The sequence below is a fragment of the Ctenocephalides felis genome, unplaced genomic scaffold, assembly GCF_003426905.1.
Source record: "Ctenocephalides felis isolate EL2017-DRISC unplaced genomic scaffold, ASM342690v1 CF-g0.4_SCAFFOLD_01604, whole genome shotgun sequence".
In the NCBI taxonomy this organism is placed as follows: domain Eukaryota; kingdom Metazoa; phylum Arthropoda; class Insecta; order Siphonaptera; family Pulicidae; genus Ctenocephalides; species Ctenocephalides felis.
This window is the reverse complement of record NW_020537758.1, coordinates 19,042,725-19,060,484: the sequence shown is the minus strand read 5'-3', so window position 1 is coordinate 19,060,484 and position 17,760 is coordinate 19,042,725. Positions and strand designations below refer to the sequence as shown.

Sequence of the window (17,760 nt, the reverse complement as noted above, 5' to 3'; positions counted from 1 at the left end):
AACGGACAGATACTAAAAATAATGAAAACCAGGTGATTGCAAGGTTACTCTTGCAAATTTGCATGCTATGTAATATTGAATATTAATATACCATAATATTACCAAACATATTTGCTAAAAAAAATGAAGATGATTTTGAAGATAACAAGCAAATATTAAATTTCATGAACCTATCTTATGAATCTTTTGAATGCTGGATACAGTCTTGAATAATATTTGACCTATATCAAATAAATACTTATATTTTTATAATTATGTCTAACATCATACTTACCCAAAATAATTTTATAAATCTTTGTTCCAGAAACTGATACATTTATTAACTGTATGTAGATACAGATTGCACAACAATAACAACACCAGTTTACTTCAAGTTAATTTTTCGAATCTAATTCTAATTTTAAATTCAGAAAATTTGGAATCTACATGGAGAGAGCATCCAAATTCCTAAATTTCGAATAGATCAAGTGCAATTTTTTTTATATAATGCATCTGTTTTTAGGATTTAATTATGTAAGATTACTGAATCATACAATATTTTACAGAAACCACAATGCAAGTTTTATATAGCTGAACTCTGAACTTTTCTGTATTTTTTTTCAAAGCCAACACATGGCTTATAAGTCCAGACAACAAATGCAAAAATAGACATGAAAATACTTAAGAGGAGACAACTATATTGAAGATAAATATGATGACCCATTTGATGGTTTACTTAACTATATTTTTAAAATTTAATCAAAATGTATTATTTTAAATGATTATAAATATGTGTTCTTATAAAACAATATGTGAACTTTTCTTCAATTGCATCAGTTAATTAAGAAGTATCCTAGAGCATTAATAAAAGAAATTGGTAGAAATTGTATTGATCTTTTAATTTTAATAAAACAAAATTATTTTATATATCATGATGTTCTTCATAAAAAAAAATTAAATAGATATGTAAAAAGACTTTGATTATATCACTTATCAGAAAAAGCTACACAAGATCTTGTTAACTTCCCGTAGGGTAAGTTATAGTAATCGCAAAAAAATCGAAAATGAAAATTTTAATATATCTTTACGTTTCAGAGGTTTCTGAACATTTTGGCATACCTTAGAAAAAATGGATGTATGTGGTGTGTGTGTGTGTGTAATGTGTGTGTGTGTGGTGTATGTATGTATGTATGTACGTGTGTGTATGTATGTGCGGATACAAATTTTCGTCGACGATTTCGGGAACACGGATCAACCGATTTGAATAATTCAAAAAACATTCGATTCGTATTGATAAGGAGACGTGCTGATTAGTTTTTGGCGTAGGCAGGTCTAGCCGTTCCAAAGATACGGGGCAAAAAGTGCCGAACACGGTAACTCAGTTTTTAAGAGAACGGAGCGTTCGATTGAATAATTCAAAAAACATTTCACTTGTATTGACAAGATGAAGAATCGATAAAATTTTCATGAAGGTAGGTCTAGCGGTTTCGGAGATATGGAGGAAAAAGTAAAAAAAATGAGCCTTCTGGCGGTCAGAAATGATCATTAGACATATGCACATCAAATTATCAGATATTTTATAGAGATTTTAACAATCAGTATACATTTTGTTAACATTCCTATGGGTTCCGTGCCAATGCTTATGCGTTAGACAGCGACGCGGCGCTTACGCGCTTTATATTTTGTCCCTATGCAGTTAAAGCAGTACGATTGCTTTGAAAAAAAAGTTCAGATCTTCCACAATATGTCAAAATAAAGAAAAAAAAATTTAAAAAAAAAAAAAAAAATGAAAAAAAAATTTTTTTTAAAAAATTTTTTTTTTTTTTTTAAAAAAGTAATTTTTTTGTCCAATTTATAGTTTCTCTCAAATATCTTATTTTTTCAAAGTAAATTTTTTTCAAAAATGTTAATCGTTTTTAAAAAATAATAATTTTTGGTACGGGAAGTTCCAGCAATTTGCCTTAAGGCACGATGCCTTAATTGCCTTAAGACAGAATTCCACTTACAGCTAGTTTACCTCTTGCTCGAGCAAGAGCAAAGAAGAAATTAATAAAAAGTATCATCAGTAATTGCACTGATTTTTGCAAATGTAATTAATTTTTAATTAATAATTAACATCTTTGCCAAAAAAATTTACTTGTTTTGAGTTTGAACAAACTTGTCTTGAAAAATATCTCAATATTAATTTCAAAAATCTGCGCAAAAGACCAATACCAATTTTTGTACTTACATAATTGGATATTTTTTAATGATACAAATTTTAATTAATATCAGACCAACTATTTTACTATATACATATCTCTGCTAAAATTAATAAAAATTTTCTGCTAAATGTAATCAATTATACAGATTGCAGAATGAAATTGAATAAAAAAAGATTATGAATTTGAGTATGAATCTAGTTGGATTCATATCTAGGGAATTAGATCGGTTCTCTAAAGGTCCAAAAAATATGCACGTCTTAAAATTAATATTAAAATTTCTTCTGATGGCAATTTATATGATCTGTGAAACTCGCCCAAAAATAATTGGTGTAGAAAACCTGTGATTGCAAATGTATACGATATCTACATTTGCTAACCACCAAATTATAATCATAGTTAAACCTAATTATAAGTTCAGGTCAAGTTGTTTTTATGTTTTTTATTGGTCAAAATATAATGAATATTAAAATTTCTTCTGATGGCAATTTATGTGAAATTGTATTAGGCGTTTTGGTGTAAGAATAGAACTTAGTGGCAGTATGCTAAATTTAGCCCTACGGCCGGCGAACTTGGAATGAACAACCAACTCCTCGTGCAAGCATGAATTCGTCCAATTCATCTCGCAGTTGTGGCGAAAGCATATACGGTTGCTTCACCCTTTTAAAAATTAAAAAAAATGTGATATTTAACCCAAAATATAGTGATAAAATAAATAAATTGTGTTAGAAGTGCATGGAATCCATATCTGTTGTTTTGATTAAAAATATGTGCTAGTGTGAAGTAAAACAGGAAATTAGGTTGATAAAATGTGGTGAGTCAGAAATATTAATAATAAAGTTAAATTGTTCTAAAATGGTAACTTGTGACAAAATTTCGTTTTTTTTTGGATGTTAGTATCATATATGAAAGCAGATGCTATCAAATAACAGCTTAAGCCTTCGCGCAGGTATACGTGTGCAAATATAGAAGTATAACTTGAAAACCAAAGAATCTATTTTTTTCCTATTATTAATAGTATTAAATTCATAGATTTATAAAAATCGAATGTAATTATGAATACTGAAAGTACTCGGGTAATGTTACACGTGTTTAATAGATACGCCAATCAAATATATTGCTAGCAAAAATAGGTCTTTTGGACATACAATTAGTATCAATAGAAAAATCAATATATATATATATATATATATATATATATATATATATATATATATATATATATATTTCAAAATATAATCTATTTTTGCCAAATAGGTAACGAAATAAGTTTACATGTGCACTCTAAATAATGAAAGGAAAGTTGGATTAATTCCCAAATATGTAGTCTTAACAAAATTTTTAAACTTTGGTCTTCTATTGTCTTTTTTCTAAAAAAAAATGATATTTATATTTCTTTTTGAACTGCCTTATAATAAGAGAATAGACCAAAATTTAATACTTTGTAATTTTTTTATTTTAATAGGAATTTTTGAGTATCAGAATTATATCCCAATGGATTATGGAATATAATTGTTCGATTACTATTCGACATTTGTATTTAAAATTTATAAAAAAAATCAGAATGCTATGGCTATCAGAATTAAAACTATTGCCATAGTTTAGGAGTTTGTAAAATCATGACTAATTTTTCAAATAATTTATCTAGATTAAAATAGCAAAGCAAGTAAAACAATTAATACCCTATCACAAATTTCCTAGTTGACTCTGAATTTCCATATCGTTCGATGATAACCCATTATAAATCACGGATATATTATTATTTAACTGTTATTACATATATATTATTAATTATTACAGATTTTCATAACAAAATAATTTGGAGTTTACAAACTATTTCGTAAATCTAATTTATTTGCGCCAATCATTTAGAATGTATTTATAGGCCACACGTTCATAACAATCATTTTTAGGTCAGGCTCCCACAAAAGTAGTGTTAAGAAGACATTATAAACTGAATATGCTATTTCTATACTTAATTTTCAAATATTATTATTTTTTAATTTTTTTATAATAAATTTAAGGTAGAAAAGATAACAACACAAACGGGGCAGAAAATTTGACTTTGCCTTTTAGGAGGCAAATTGCAAAACTTTCCGATATGTGTATATAATCGACTTAATCAATAGGAATTGAGATTTAGCAACTTTGAAAATTGTGATGACAAAACTTAGAAATTTTGCCATAAAGCATTAAACCAAATCTTAATAAATCTTGATAAATAAACTACTTTTCATATAAGCTCACAATAGTTAATAATGCTTGCTACGACCATGAACTTCTATCATCATAAAAAAATCATCAAAATCACAAAAAAATTAGAAATTTTCAGGGCAATCTTTATTAAAAATTAATTAGAACAATCCCCAATGATGCCAAACGTGGTCAATTTTTTTTGCATCTTGCCTAGTTTTAACGAATGGCTTTTAAAATTTTGAAATCGATTCACTTATTTTTAAGGAAACATCAACTGAAGTTCAAATTTTGGTGTCAATAAAACCAGAATGACTTAAAACGTCGAGTAAACGTAATATTAATAACCTGGATTTTCTGGCAAAAACAAAATATTCGCGAAATTAATAAAACATGAAATTGGATAATGATAATTATCATTTTATGGATTAATCTATTTGCTATAATATATTTAAATTTGATGTAACCTCTAGATTTAAAGGAAACGCGTTATTAAATACAGAAAAGAGGTAAAATAGAAACCACATGGTATTTGAAAATACCTTAACACATCGAAGCTATAATAAATGCAAATATTGTTTTAATCTGAATAATTTTCTTCAATACCCATCTTGTAGCAAAATATAAATCAAGCCAGTAATTCTAATCTGATCTTAATGTCCATATTGCAATAAATCTGTAAGCTGGATATAATATATTTCTGGCAATGCACCAAAATGTGCATACGGACGGACGCACCATTTTGCACTTGTCATTTGACGAAAATCCAAGTAACTGCTAGTGAAAATAAAATTAAGACGGATGATATCGCCTCTTTAAATAGAAAATAATTTAATGACAACATATACGTATAGCACTTCGTGTACTGAAGTCTTTGTCTAGAGTTAATGACTCAAAAATATTTTTATAGACTTTCATGATTCAACGGCACATAAGGCTAACTACATAGTACATAAATTCAAAACACGGTGCTAAAATTAGAAATATAGAACAGTTGTTGTGAGATGTATTTTAATATATTTATAGTGTAAGTATTTTTTAGAAAAAATAACAGGAATTAATTAATTGTATATATTTACTACACTTTTATATTTTCTCAATTTATTCTGAATAGTTTGTTACCAAAATTGGAAAAAGTGTGTATGTGTGCCAAAATATTACTTTTCTACGAGGTTGATCCGATTTGAAAAATTTTAAATCTATTGAAATAGGACATGCTTTAAACAGTTTTTTAATTAATTTTTTTTTCACAGAATGTTCAAAATCCAAAAGCATGTGAATTACTCTTTGGGAGAGCACATGCAAAACACCAAGTCATGTGTGCGAAGTGACAATGCAACGATCAATCAGTGAACCATCTTCACAACCACAAGAAGTATCTACAGAGTCTAATCAAGTTCCAAATTTAGGAAGAAGAAGTTTACCAAGACCAACATCTAGCGGATTTTTTTCATTCCTCCGTTGGTTTAAAAAAGATGATAAAGATTTAAACACAGACAGTGAAGACGAAAATTTAAGTAGACCAGTGAGTCCATTATTTTCTAGTAATGAAAGTGTGAATTCAATATTTTCAACAGCAACAGCCACAAGTTTCGCATACGTGCCTCCTAATATTTATAAGCCCTTCGGTACAGCTTCTCAACCAGAAACCCTTATAGCTCCTGGACCTGATACTGAAACTTATCGCAAAAGACTGAGACAAAGGGAGCGACTAAAAGAATTGGATCGCAATTTAACCTTGCGTAAAAAATATAGGTTGTATGCTGCGGATACTTTACGGAAAAACGATTGCATAGACTTTAGTGATCCTAAAAAAATAAAAACTGAAAATAATAGAAATTATTGTGATTTAAGTTTACCAATAACAAGAGTAAGTGACATTAATACAAGTGCAAATGGAAGTGTTGTAAAAGGTCACAGGAGAACTGCCAGTGATTCATCAAAGGATAAACGAGCTGGTGCTTATGTTCATGTTAAAGGTAAAAGACGTGCTCCGCCGCCTCCTAAATATAACGGTTCGAAACAAACTAATTCACAATCGAGATCATCAACTATTTCCCGCAAAAAGCGACCAGCACCTCCGCCACCAATTGAGCTAAAAAACGAAGATACTAAACCTAATAATTTCAATAATATGGATAACCCAAAAGACCCTAGTGATATTCCTAAAGAGGACCCAATAGCTAATGATTCATTGAAACTTGAAAAAGGTGTTCTGAAACCAAGCAAATCCATTGTTATTAAAGAAGACATGTCGTTAGGAAAAGAAATCAAGGATGTACCGCCAGTATCTCCTAGGCCATGGTATAAACGCACAGGTGGTAACTCTAAAGATTTCAAAAAAGATAAACCTTTAGATAAATCTAAAGATAAAGAAAATGCAGCTTTTCCTGAAGTTAACTACTGTAGAAGTAGTACCGCAAGCGATTACAATCCAAGATTCAGTTTCTTTTCAAAATAAATGATAAATCTGATGATAAAAAGAAAGATTCAGAAAAAAGAAAATCTGGTTTGTCAATGTTGGCAAATATAAGCGAATTAGATCGCGAAGCAGCAGCAATTGTTAATAGCCAACGGGAACAAAGCCAAAATGACGAGTTTGATGAAATTCCAAGTTTTCTTAGACCGCATGTTCCAGAAAAAGAAGAGGAAAATGGTCCGAAATCAGCAAGAGACTTAATATCAAAATTCAACGCTATCACTAACGTGACTAAAGTTACTGTAAACTCAGCATTTTTCAATCCAAAAGAATCTGCAAAATTATTTCCAAAAAATGCTAATAAGCCACCAACCGCTTACTTTTTACAAAACTCTGATTTATTAGGTACTTCTTCAAAAACAAGCCCCGCTCAAGAATCTGAAACACCGCCAATGAAAAGAAGTATCTTCAGCACTTCTGGATTTACAAAACCGGCCTCAAACTTAACTTCAATAGATGATATTGAATCAAAGTTGAACTCGGGAATTCCAATGAATTGCACAAATAATTCCCCTAAGTTAGAAAAACAAGAGATCAATGACAATCTTGATAATGAATTTCCTAAAAAGTTTCCAATGAAGTCACAATCTTCAGTCAATTTGAATTCGTCTATAAATTGGACTTGTAAAAACTGTAGCGCCCAAAATCCGCACTGGAAATCGACCTGCACGAGTTGCAATGTATCGAAAGATAATATAAATGATGGCAAATTGAACGCAAAAATTACAGATTCCCCCAAAAGTAGGAAACGGACATTAGGTGATTGGGAAAAAGAACTCAAAAAATACTTTCCAACAAAAACTCGAAACTCTTTGTGTGATTTGAAAAAATCATCATCTGACAGATCAATATTTAAACCAATAAATGAAAATGTAAATAAAAATGTATTGAACAAGAATAAAGAAGTATATCAATTGCACGAAACCAAAAAAATGGATGTAAACAACTTAAACATTTCAACTAATAAAGAATTTAAACCTATAAATGATAATGCAGCTAATAAAATGTTTATTAAACCAAACATGGAATTCAATAATGATAGTTCATTAAACAAAACATTTGTAAAGCCTAACATGGAAGAAGTACGTAAAATCAGATTAGAACGCTTTAGCGCTAATCTTGATGATATTGCTCCCATTCCTAATCGTGATGAAAATGAGTTAGAACAAAGCAGATTATTTGAACGCTTGAGAGAAATGAAAAATTCTTTGCCGAAACAACATATTCCTCCACGGAAACCTGTTACCCCGGAGCCTAAAATTATTAATAAGCCTGAGCATATTGTACACACACCTCAAAACTTCAAAGATGATGCAAAGAATTTCCCTAAAGATGATACCAATAAATTTGGTGCTATTAAAAAAACTCAGGTGTTCAATGAACCTGAAACTGCGAAGGAGCCTGAAATGTCTGTCTATGTCGTGACGACTCATACAGAATTTGATGATATCAAAGTTCGGAATGAAAATGCAAATAAACCACTGAAAGTGTCTAGTTCATGTCAAACAAGTGGTGTCATAAGAAAACTCGAGCCGACTAACAAACCGCCAACAATCATTGAAACCATATTACCTATTATGCCAGAAAATTATCAAGCACCAGAACTAAAAATTAGAAATAGAACATACGAATTAATACAAGCTCGTGATTTTGTGAGCATGAATAATGCTAAAATAAATCCAATTTATCAAAAACCCAAAAATCCTTATATGAGTCAATCTAAAGTAGCAAGTGCAGAAAAAGGACACATTCACACTAGCGATTATGATGTTTTAACAGAAGATCTAAGAATTCCAAAAAGTATAATGAAGAATCGAGATACAGCAAATAATAATAATAATACTGTAGAAATTAATAAATTGTTAAAAAGTTTAGAAAATGCGATTGCTGATGGACGCCAAATGGACGCGGCTAGACTTGCTAAAGATTTGGCAAACTTAAAAGTAAATTGTTCTGTTATCAGACAACAGAATCAAAATTCTTCCCCTAAAGGTGGTGGTCCAGTTATTGTAACGTAAGTTAAAAATAATGAGAATAAAAACTAAGATACATAACATTATTAGTTAAGTTGTTAATCATTTAATCTTTTACAGTTTGGACTTATATGTGGAAGACAAACTTTCGCACCAAGGCCCGATTTTGCTACAAATACCAAAGTGTATGACTTTATTGGGTCTAAAGCGCAAAATATTGCACGATTTTGAAATACCAATTGCTATCCAACGATGGATTCTTGGAAATCAATTAGCTACTGATGATTCAAGGACCTTAGAAGAATATGGAATAAGAGAAAGTTCAGCTCCAATTTATTTGTATTTAGTTGCACCAGGTAAATAATAAAATGATTATGTAATTATGTGATTTACGAATATAATTATATCTAATTTGATCTGTATATTTAATTTTTTCAGAAGATGACAAAGAAGGTCCAAGCAAAGACAACAAAATTATTGTTAGTGGTCCAAGCCTGATTCCAGATATAAAGCGCAATTATTCCAATTTAAGTGATATTAAAGAAATGGATAGTCGAAGTATTTCTGGAAGTGAGTTTTCGCTTAACGATACCGACTGTTTCGATATAAGCGAATACTCTTGTAATGGCTTGACTGATGAAGTAGCCGACATACAAAATAAACAAAAATTAGATTGGACTTGCACGACATGCACTGTGAATAATTACAATTTGAACGAAAATTGTACTGTTTGCAATTCTGAGAAACCTACTGTTGAACAAAAAAAGCAGCTCGAAAGTTTGAAAGATGAGCATTACATGCAATTACTAAATTTAGACTCCAAGGATATCGTTTCAAATCTAGAACCATTTGCATGCAGCGTTTGTTTCGACAACTTTGTAGTTGGCGAAGGTGTTGTTTTGCGTGAATGTTTGCACACTTTTTGCCGTGAATGTTTGACGAATACTATAAAATATTCGGAAGAACCAGAAGTGAAATGTCCATTTAGGAACGATCAATACACTTGCAATTATGTTCTTCAAGAACGAGAAATTAAGGCTTTAGTTAGCAAAGAAATTTATGAACAGCATTTAGCAAAGTCCATAGCTCAAGCTGAGAATAAAATCAAAAATGCATTTCATTGCAAGACTCCTAATTGTTTAGGATGGTGCATATTCGAGGATAACGTGAATTTATTCCATTGTCCTGTCTGCTCACATTCGAATTGCTTGACCTGTCAGGTATATAATTAAAATAATCAAATTTAAATTGATTAATTGACAAAATTATTTATTTCTAGGCAATCCATACTAATCTCGACTGCAGACAGTACCAAGAAAAAATGAAGCAAGATTCAGAAACAAACGCAGACGCTAAGAGAACCAAAGATATGTTAAAAGATCTTGTAGACAAAGGTGAAGCCATGACTTGCCCAACATGTCAAGTGATTTTAATGAAGAAATGGGGATGCGATTGGCTTCGTTGCTCAATGTGCAAGACTGAGATTTGTTGGGTCACCAGAGGGCCCAGGTGGGGCCCCAATGGGAAAGGTGATACCTCAGCGGGATGCCGATGTGGCATTAATGGTAAAAAGTGTCATGCAAAGTGCAATTATTGTCACTAATAAAAATATAGTGTTCAAAACGAATTTAAACGAAGTAAGATCGAGAATATAAATATGCTTTAATTTAGAAAAATAAGTCGATAAGATAAGAATTTATAATTTTCTTTAATAAATTCATCATTCTTGCCGTTTGTTAGATAATAATATTTGAAAAAAAAGTTTAAAAAAATAAAAATAATATTCAGATATGCCTGTCATTCATTATATGCATAAAACATAAATCATGTCCATGAAAAACAATTAATTATTATATAAATAAGTATACTTAAGATTCTCATAGAAATATACCATTGATATATACCAGTCTAAAAATCATATGATAATTTATGATAAACAATTGTTTTTAATACTAATTTAGATAAGTATATATTCAGGAAAAATTTATGTAGTTTATTATGCAACAAACGATTTGATATATTTACGATGATAAAAGGTTAAATACATTAAATTAACCCACGCACCAATGAAAATAAAACCCCATACAAAATTAAAAATCTCCGATTTCAAGTAACAATTTACGAGTTTTCTTTCTTCTTTGAATAATTTCAACTTTATCATAGAAACATAGATTATATATTTTTAAATTCAGTACATAACATTATTCCTATTATAGTATTATAGCTCTATTATTTATCACACTTATATAGTCATTTTGAAATATAAAAATATTATAATCATGTATCAAATATATCATTGCTTTCTTCCAAACAGTTACAACCGCATCCCGTTGGACAAATTATTTGTGTCTGTGAAAATTTGAGTGATGTAATAAAAATATATAAGAAAAATTTACATTTAAGCAAAAATTGTAAATGAATATTATATAAAATAAATATATTGCATTGGATTGCATTAAAATTGTTTTATGGGTACTCACTTTGAACCATTCTTGTAAATGAATCGTGTGACCTCCGTGACCACATTGTAAGCAACAGCTTGTTGAACCTGGAATAAATTTCGAAAAATAATGACAAAAATGATACGCAAACCATTTTAGCAAATCATTTTCCGCAAAGGATTGAAGTGTCCAGAAATTAATTTTTTTTTTAAATTACACATTTCATTTTTTTAATTGTTATTTGTATAAGTACATGTGTTTTTCATAAAAAAAATTCACTGACCTTTAACAGCCAATCTGCACACAGAACAATGCAGAGCCGTGCGTCTGCAAACTGGACATTGAGGACCTCTTGCAGACCTGCCGCAAAGGCTACACTCGGCTAAAAATTCAACACCTCTATGATGAATATCTAAATTCGTTGAAGTTGACTTTATTATCTGAAACATAGTAATGATAATTTTACACTAAAAAAATCAAGACTATCACCTTCATTCAGTAATAGTATTTCTTTAATTCCTTACCTCAGTTCTGGTTATCAATAACTTCCATCTATATAAAATTTCAGCATAGGCTTTTTTATATTCATCATATAAATGTACATGTTTATGATTCAACATTGTAACAGGTCTCACTATTTCGCTCTCAATCCGACATTCATCCATCGAATCACTCCAAGAATTACTTCTATGTTGTTTAAAAGTTGGAATATTCCAACCTTCCACTTTTGTGTCTATAGGATGAATTGTATGATAAGGTGAACCACCTGGCTGTAAGTTTTTAAAAAGTTAGTATAGAGATGTGCATTTACACATTATCAAATTCAGGAATCTTATACTTAGTTTTATGAGAACGGAAATACTTGTGTATTTGTTAATACCTGTTAAATACTTTTCTGTTTATGATACAAAAATTATCAAATAAATTTCTCCCAATCAATCATATAAACATCAATTAAACTATGTAAATTTAACAGTACAAAATTAGTTAATTATTTAATTAATTATATTACTACAGTAGTACTTATAAGTTTCGTTTCTCTATTCGATCAAATACAGCATAGAAAAAAAAAATATTACATGTTACTATTACAAATTAATTTTTGTTAATTAATTATTTGTAACTATAAACTAGAGTGCTATAACAGAAAAAAGTATTTTTTGAATATTTTTACGTATTACTCAAATATTAAATAAAACATGATTATTACACAACGCTTGCATAAGTAAATATGAAAACAATAAAACATAATGCACATGTTAATATAAAAATATCTACGAAATATTTAAAATAAGGGTTACTATACATATTATTACAAATAAAGCTAATATGAATGCAAGTTAGTAAATTTGTGATTGGAGTGTGTGCATGTAAGTAAGCAATGTATGCAAAGTATTAGTTAGAGTATAATGATAAACAAAAACCAAAGTTTACAATTATCTATTTTACTTCAGTTTGCAATTACCTTCATTAAAATATTAATATTATTTTTATTTTATTTGTAAAATTAAGTTTAAAAAATAAACGTATGCGTAAATTAATCATTACATTACCTTGAGCCATTTCCCAGAAGCTAGATGCTACAATAAAGTTAAAAAGAATAATTAACACTAAATGAACAAATAAAGTAAAATATAAATTCATGTATATAAATGTATGTTATGTGAGTAAGTGCGTGCAGTGTGTTTATGAAATAATTCTCATTTCAACTTTCATTATTCTTTAGTTTTTAGTATTTTTAATGGTGTATCAAGTTCAATTATTTAATTATCATAACTAGAGATTTTAATATCATATAGATATTAATATTTAATTTACTTATGGTAATTTTTTGAAAGCTTGTGCAAACATTATGATAAGTGATCCCAATAATAAAGTTTAGGACTTTTTTTTTTGAGTAGCGACGACTGTTTCCATTATATATTTATGTATTTTACATGTACGTCTATGATTTTACGTCTTGCAGTATTCAAATAAATTTAGAATAAAATATAAAATAATGAGAAGCATTATGTTTTCATGCGTGCTTTTAAAAAAATTATATCAAACGGTTGCGCAAAAATGAATTTATTAAAACAGCCACATCCCAGTGCATTTGTTCTATTCTAAATATAAAAATATAAACAGCATGCTTCATAAATACAAACAAACACCTTTTGCGAGGCTTTAACTTTCCATTCAAATGCATTTAAAAATGTGTCTCGCAATAATAAAAAAACATGGAACTGTGAGTGTAATTATGTGATTAATTGTAGGTTTGTATTGAAATAATTGTGCTAGGTAAATGTAATTAGTACTCACGCTATGATTGACTGATTTACTTCCTGAATTTTGTCGGAAACATTTAGAAGTTTCCGAAGATTTATCGAACGCACAACACAACATTGCTGCAGTTTGTACGTCGCCAATTTTTGCATAATGGGTTATTCTGCAAAAAAAACATAAATTATTTATAATTAACTTCCAATAAATTTAATTACTCTAAAGTCGCTTGTTATTTCTAATATAAAAATATTTAGTTCTCATTTAATAATTTTATTATTATTATAACTTCTCGAAGAAGAAGATTATGATTTCGCCAGTAAATCCGATTTACTATAATTTTATGTTTTTTCGACGTGTAAATACTGATAAAATTCGCATTGCATTATACTTACAAAGAATGTAGCATACTACTCCCAAACGGATGGTAAGGCCACGGAACATCATCTTCAGAATCAGCATAACCAGAATTGCTCGTAGGTACTTCACCCATTAGTCCAGCCAGAGTCCATGTTCTATGCAAATCAGTTCTGCCACATTCCAAAGCCATGGCAGCATTATGCGCGCACATTGCTGAATAAAAAAAATATTAAAAAAATCATTAACCGCCAAAACATATCAATATCGAACCTGCCAAACTCCGTGACTTGATAATATAAGATTCGGCCAGTCTCTTATTAATAAAAAAGAGCGTATTGGCATCATAAACGGTCACCATATGCCTAATTGGTTTCGGAGTAATGACTGATATTACTCCTGTTCCTGGAGCGGATATAGTTCGAGTTCTTGTGCGTTTAGAATTTTTCTGAGAAAAAACATATATGCATTAGAAACCAATTGAAACATAAGGATAATAAAAAAAAAACATCTTACCAAATGATCTTGGAAATAGAATGATGATATGCTTAAAGTACTTCTGTTTGAATGTCTACCATTATAAACCATAGTTCCGTGCGGACCGCCGAGAGCTGATAAGGACCTTGGGGTATAACTCTCATTTTTAATTGATTGGCGTCTAGCATTTGGTGGTCTACCAAAAACAACTAGGAATCCAATATGACCCCATTTTGCCCCCGAAGTTCTAGGAAATGGAACTCTCGCGTCGTGGAGCCCTATATACAACTCTGGTTCCGGTTTTGGAATTTTGAATCGTGTCCGGGATTCTAATGTGTCGTTGGATCTCTAAAAATAAACAAGAATAAGATATCAAATATATTGAAAGAAAAGAACAAGTTCCTATGTTCCACACATAGAAAAAATATTATATTTATAATAGAAAAAAATATATTTGAATATTTACCTCCAAAGCAAGGACAAGCCGTCTCAAACAAGCTTCCATGCAAGGTCGGGCTTTTTTGGTTCTGTCATTTGCAGTAGCTTTCAACAATCGCATTAAGGTCACTGATTGCACGCTATCCAAAGAAGTTCCAAGACCAAAATGAAATACAGGTGGAAAACCAGGAGATGGATATTTATTTGGAAAACTTATCTAAAATATAAAATTATCACATATTAACAAATGTACATAACATAAAAATTAAAAGCAGTATAAACAAATTTATAAATATTAATTTAATGAATATCATTACCTGTAACACGACTGTATGATTATTGGCATTGATTGTAATAGTGCATGTGCGCTTTGTAATATCAATCACATCCATTTCTATATTAGAAACTTGATTATCTAATAAAGATAGCTCTTGCTGTAAATTGCATGGCACTGCAACAACTGGATCTGCACAATAAATTTACAAATTGTGGTATATTTTTATTTTATAAACAAAATTATATTTCTACAGACCTACAACATTTGTGTGGTGCGATGGACCATTGCATAAATGGTTTGATGCATCATCTATTATTAAATCATATTAAAAATTATAATTGTTTTTTCAATTATTTCATCATTTGAACTATTGAATATTGAAATGCAATATTAAAATTTATAAAAGAATTTCTTCAAGTAGTTACCTTCATTTTCCAAATCCATATGCTCTTCATCAGCTTCATGACCACAAAGTTTCTGCATAAATGCATCAACTTTCCAAACTCTAAGAGACTGATCACGAGACCAGGTTACAAGTTCATGGTCTGTAGAAGTAGAATTACTATCTTGAGGTCGCCAACAAAACTCTAGAACAACATCTGTATGACCGACAAATGTATGAACTGGTGCTGACTGATTTGTCACATTCCACAGTTGCAAATAATTTTCTCCCCTTCGTAATTGAGGTACCACCACAGTTACCAACCCATCACCAAATGGCTAAAAATAAAATATATTAAAATGTCAAAACTGTGCTGCAACAGAATTCATTGAAATATATTTCTTACAGTATATCGAGCTCTCCAAACTGGAGCGGCAGTATTTAATACATTATCGGGCCTTCTTGTATTGTGAATATCAAAAATTTAACGGTACCATCTTGACTTGAGGTAGCCAAATGGTGATCAGAATTGGGACTCCAATCTATGCCATGTATTCTTGATAAATGGGCAGTGATATACTGAACAGGGCTTGTGCTTTTACGTTGATCCCACAATTTAATATCTCCATCATGTGATGTTGCCAAATATGATTAGATATTCTATTCCATCTAACTTGTGACGCACCAGCTTTATAAAATTTACAATCAAAGTTAAATAAGTACAAAAAAATATCAAAAATTTCATATACATAAAACTTACAAACTGAGGTCATCGATAATATTGGCCTTCTACCATCTCTAATATCCCAAATATGTGTATAAGTATCTACTGAACAACTGGCCAAAAGATTTGGATCATGTCTGTGCCAATTTATATCACTTATAACTCGAGTATGTGATTTTAAAGTGCTTGTTGTATTTGGTTCCCCGCTTTCCCAGGAAACTATTTCAACTTGTTGATTGCACTGATAATAAAATGGAATGAGTTAAATAAACATAATTTATTGTAAGACTATCATAATCATTTTAGAGTAACTTAAGTTAAATCTTTACCTAAATATATGAAATTGTAAATAATAATAAAATAAAAAAATCTTACTGCTATTGCACAAATGTGTTTATAAACAGCTGATGGAGCCCATTCAACAGAAGCTACTTCATATTTACTAGTACGTTGGATTTTTTTCAATGTATAGTTATTTTCATCAAGTCTTTTTAAAGCTAAGTGGCGCCTTCCGGCTAATAAAACAATGTTTCCTGTGTAATCTACAGCCATTGCAGATGCCTGAAGATCCCTGTGTTCTGCTACAGTTGAATCTGCACTCCATCTTTGAGACATTATTTATTTATGCAATATTTATAATTATAAAATCTATTCAGGATATTTTTATGGCTGGTTGCATATTGTGTTAAACCATAAGATTTTTTCAAGATTATTTTTAACCTTTGACCATGTTTATGAGACCAGAAATCAGAAAGCACTAAGAGTAACTATAAATATTAAAAATTCATTCACTTCATTCATTAAGATAATTAAATATCAAAAGTTTTTGATTATCTACTATTAGCAGAATTTGATAAGTGATATTTTTATATTCTTTTAATAATTTGACAGCTGTCAAACATTCTCAGCTGACATATAATAAACAATCTTGAACTTATACACAGATTGTATCAGATTATCTTAAAAATTGAAAATCTGGCGGTTCTTTTTGCGATTTCAAATATAGAAGGCGAAAAAGATTTATAAAGTCAATATTATTATAAATTAGTTCAAAACTATACAATTATTAAAATGATGTCATTAAAATATGTAGATAAAAATCTTTATTCATAAAATATATGTACAAACTTATACAAAAAGTTATTTTTAGGTCTATTATTTATAATATTATTCAGTTCTGATAATTTTCACATTCCATTATAAGCTGGTCCACCACCACCCTCAGGGACAACCCAGTTAATATTTTGAGTTGGATCTTTTATATCACAAGTTTTACAATGTATGCAATTTTGAGCGTTAATTTGTAATCGTTGACCATCTCCATCCTCCATTGGTACAAATTCATATACACCTATAAACCAAATATTTATTTTACAAAAATTAATATTTTAATAAGTATATACCATAAGAAAAATTAATAAACTTTAATTAGTGTTAAAATTGTATTGATTGAAGTCATACCTGCTGGGCAAAATCTTCCTTCTGGACCATCAAATTCTTGTAATTTGTTTTTATAGGTACAGAATCATCTTTCAATGTTAAATGTGCAGGCTGATCGCCTTCATGGTTTGTACCAG

General features: G+C 29.7%; 2 protein-coding genes and 1 pseudogene across 2 annotated transcripts in view; 1 reads left to right on the top strand and 2 right to left on the bottom strand.

Annotated features, from left to right (window-relative positions):
• The window catches only part of LOC113373476, a 15,104-nt gene extending 4,644 nt beyond the window's left edge, over nucleotides 1–10,460 (top strand). Inside the window, exons 4-9 of the mRNA XM_026613771.1 lie at nucleotides 503–513; nucleotides 5,668–6,768; nucleotides 6,813–8,866; nucleotides 8,946–9,181; nucleotides 9,264–10,045; nucleotides 10,105–10,460. Coding sequence (XP_026469556.1) covers nucleotides 503–513; nucleotides 5,668–6,768; nucleotides 6,813–8,866; nucleotides 8,946–9,181; nucleotides 9,264–10,045; nucleotides 10,105–10,428 — 4,508 coding nt within the window. The 3' untranslated portion in view covers nucleotides 10,429–10,460. The remainder of the gene's footprint in view (nucleotides 1–502; nucleotides 514–5,667; nucleotides 6,769–6,812; nucleotides 8,867–8,945; nucleotides 9,182–9,263; nucleotides 10,046–10,104) is intronic.
• The window catches only part of LOC113373222, a 93,643-nt pseudogene that overhangs the window by 64,347 nt on the left and 11,536 nt on the right, over nucleotides 1–17,760 (bottom strand).
• On the bottom strand, nucleotides 11,002–16,939 carry LOC113373218 (GATOR complex protein WDR59-like). Its single transcript, XM_026613520.1, is given in 18 exon segments — nucleotides 11,002–11,174; nucleotides 11,306–11,373; nucleotides 11,550–11,706; nucleotides 11,791–12,036; nucleotides 12,820–12,846; nucleotides 13,568–13,694; nucleotides 13,924–14,101; nucleotides 14,159–14,333; nucleotides 14,402–14,710; nucleotides 14,829–15,017; nucleotides 15,118–15,266; nucleotides 15,333–15,386; nucleotides 15,503–15,797; nucleotides 15,866–15,942; nucleotides 15,945–16,112; nucleotides 16,115–16,147; nucleotides 16,220–16,424; nucleotides 16,559–16,939. Coding segments are annotated over 18 exon segments (2,769 nt in total). The 5' UTR covers nucleotides 16,799–16,939; the 3' UTR covers nucleotides 11,002–11,102.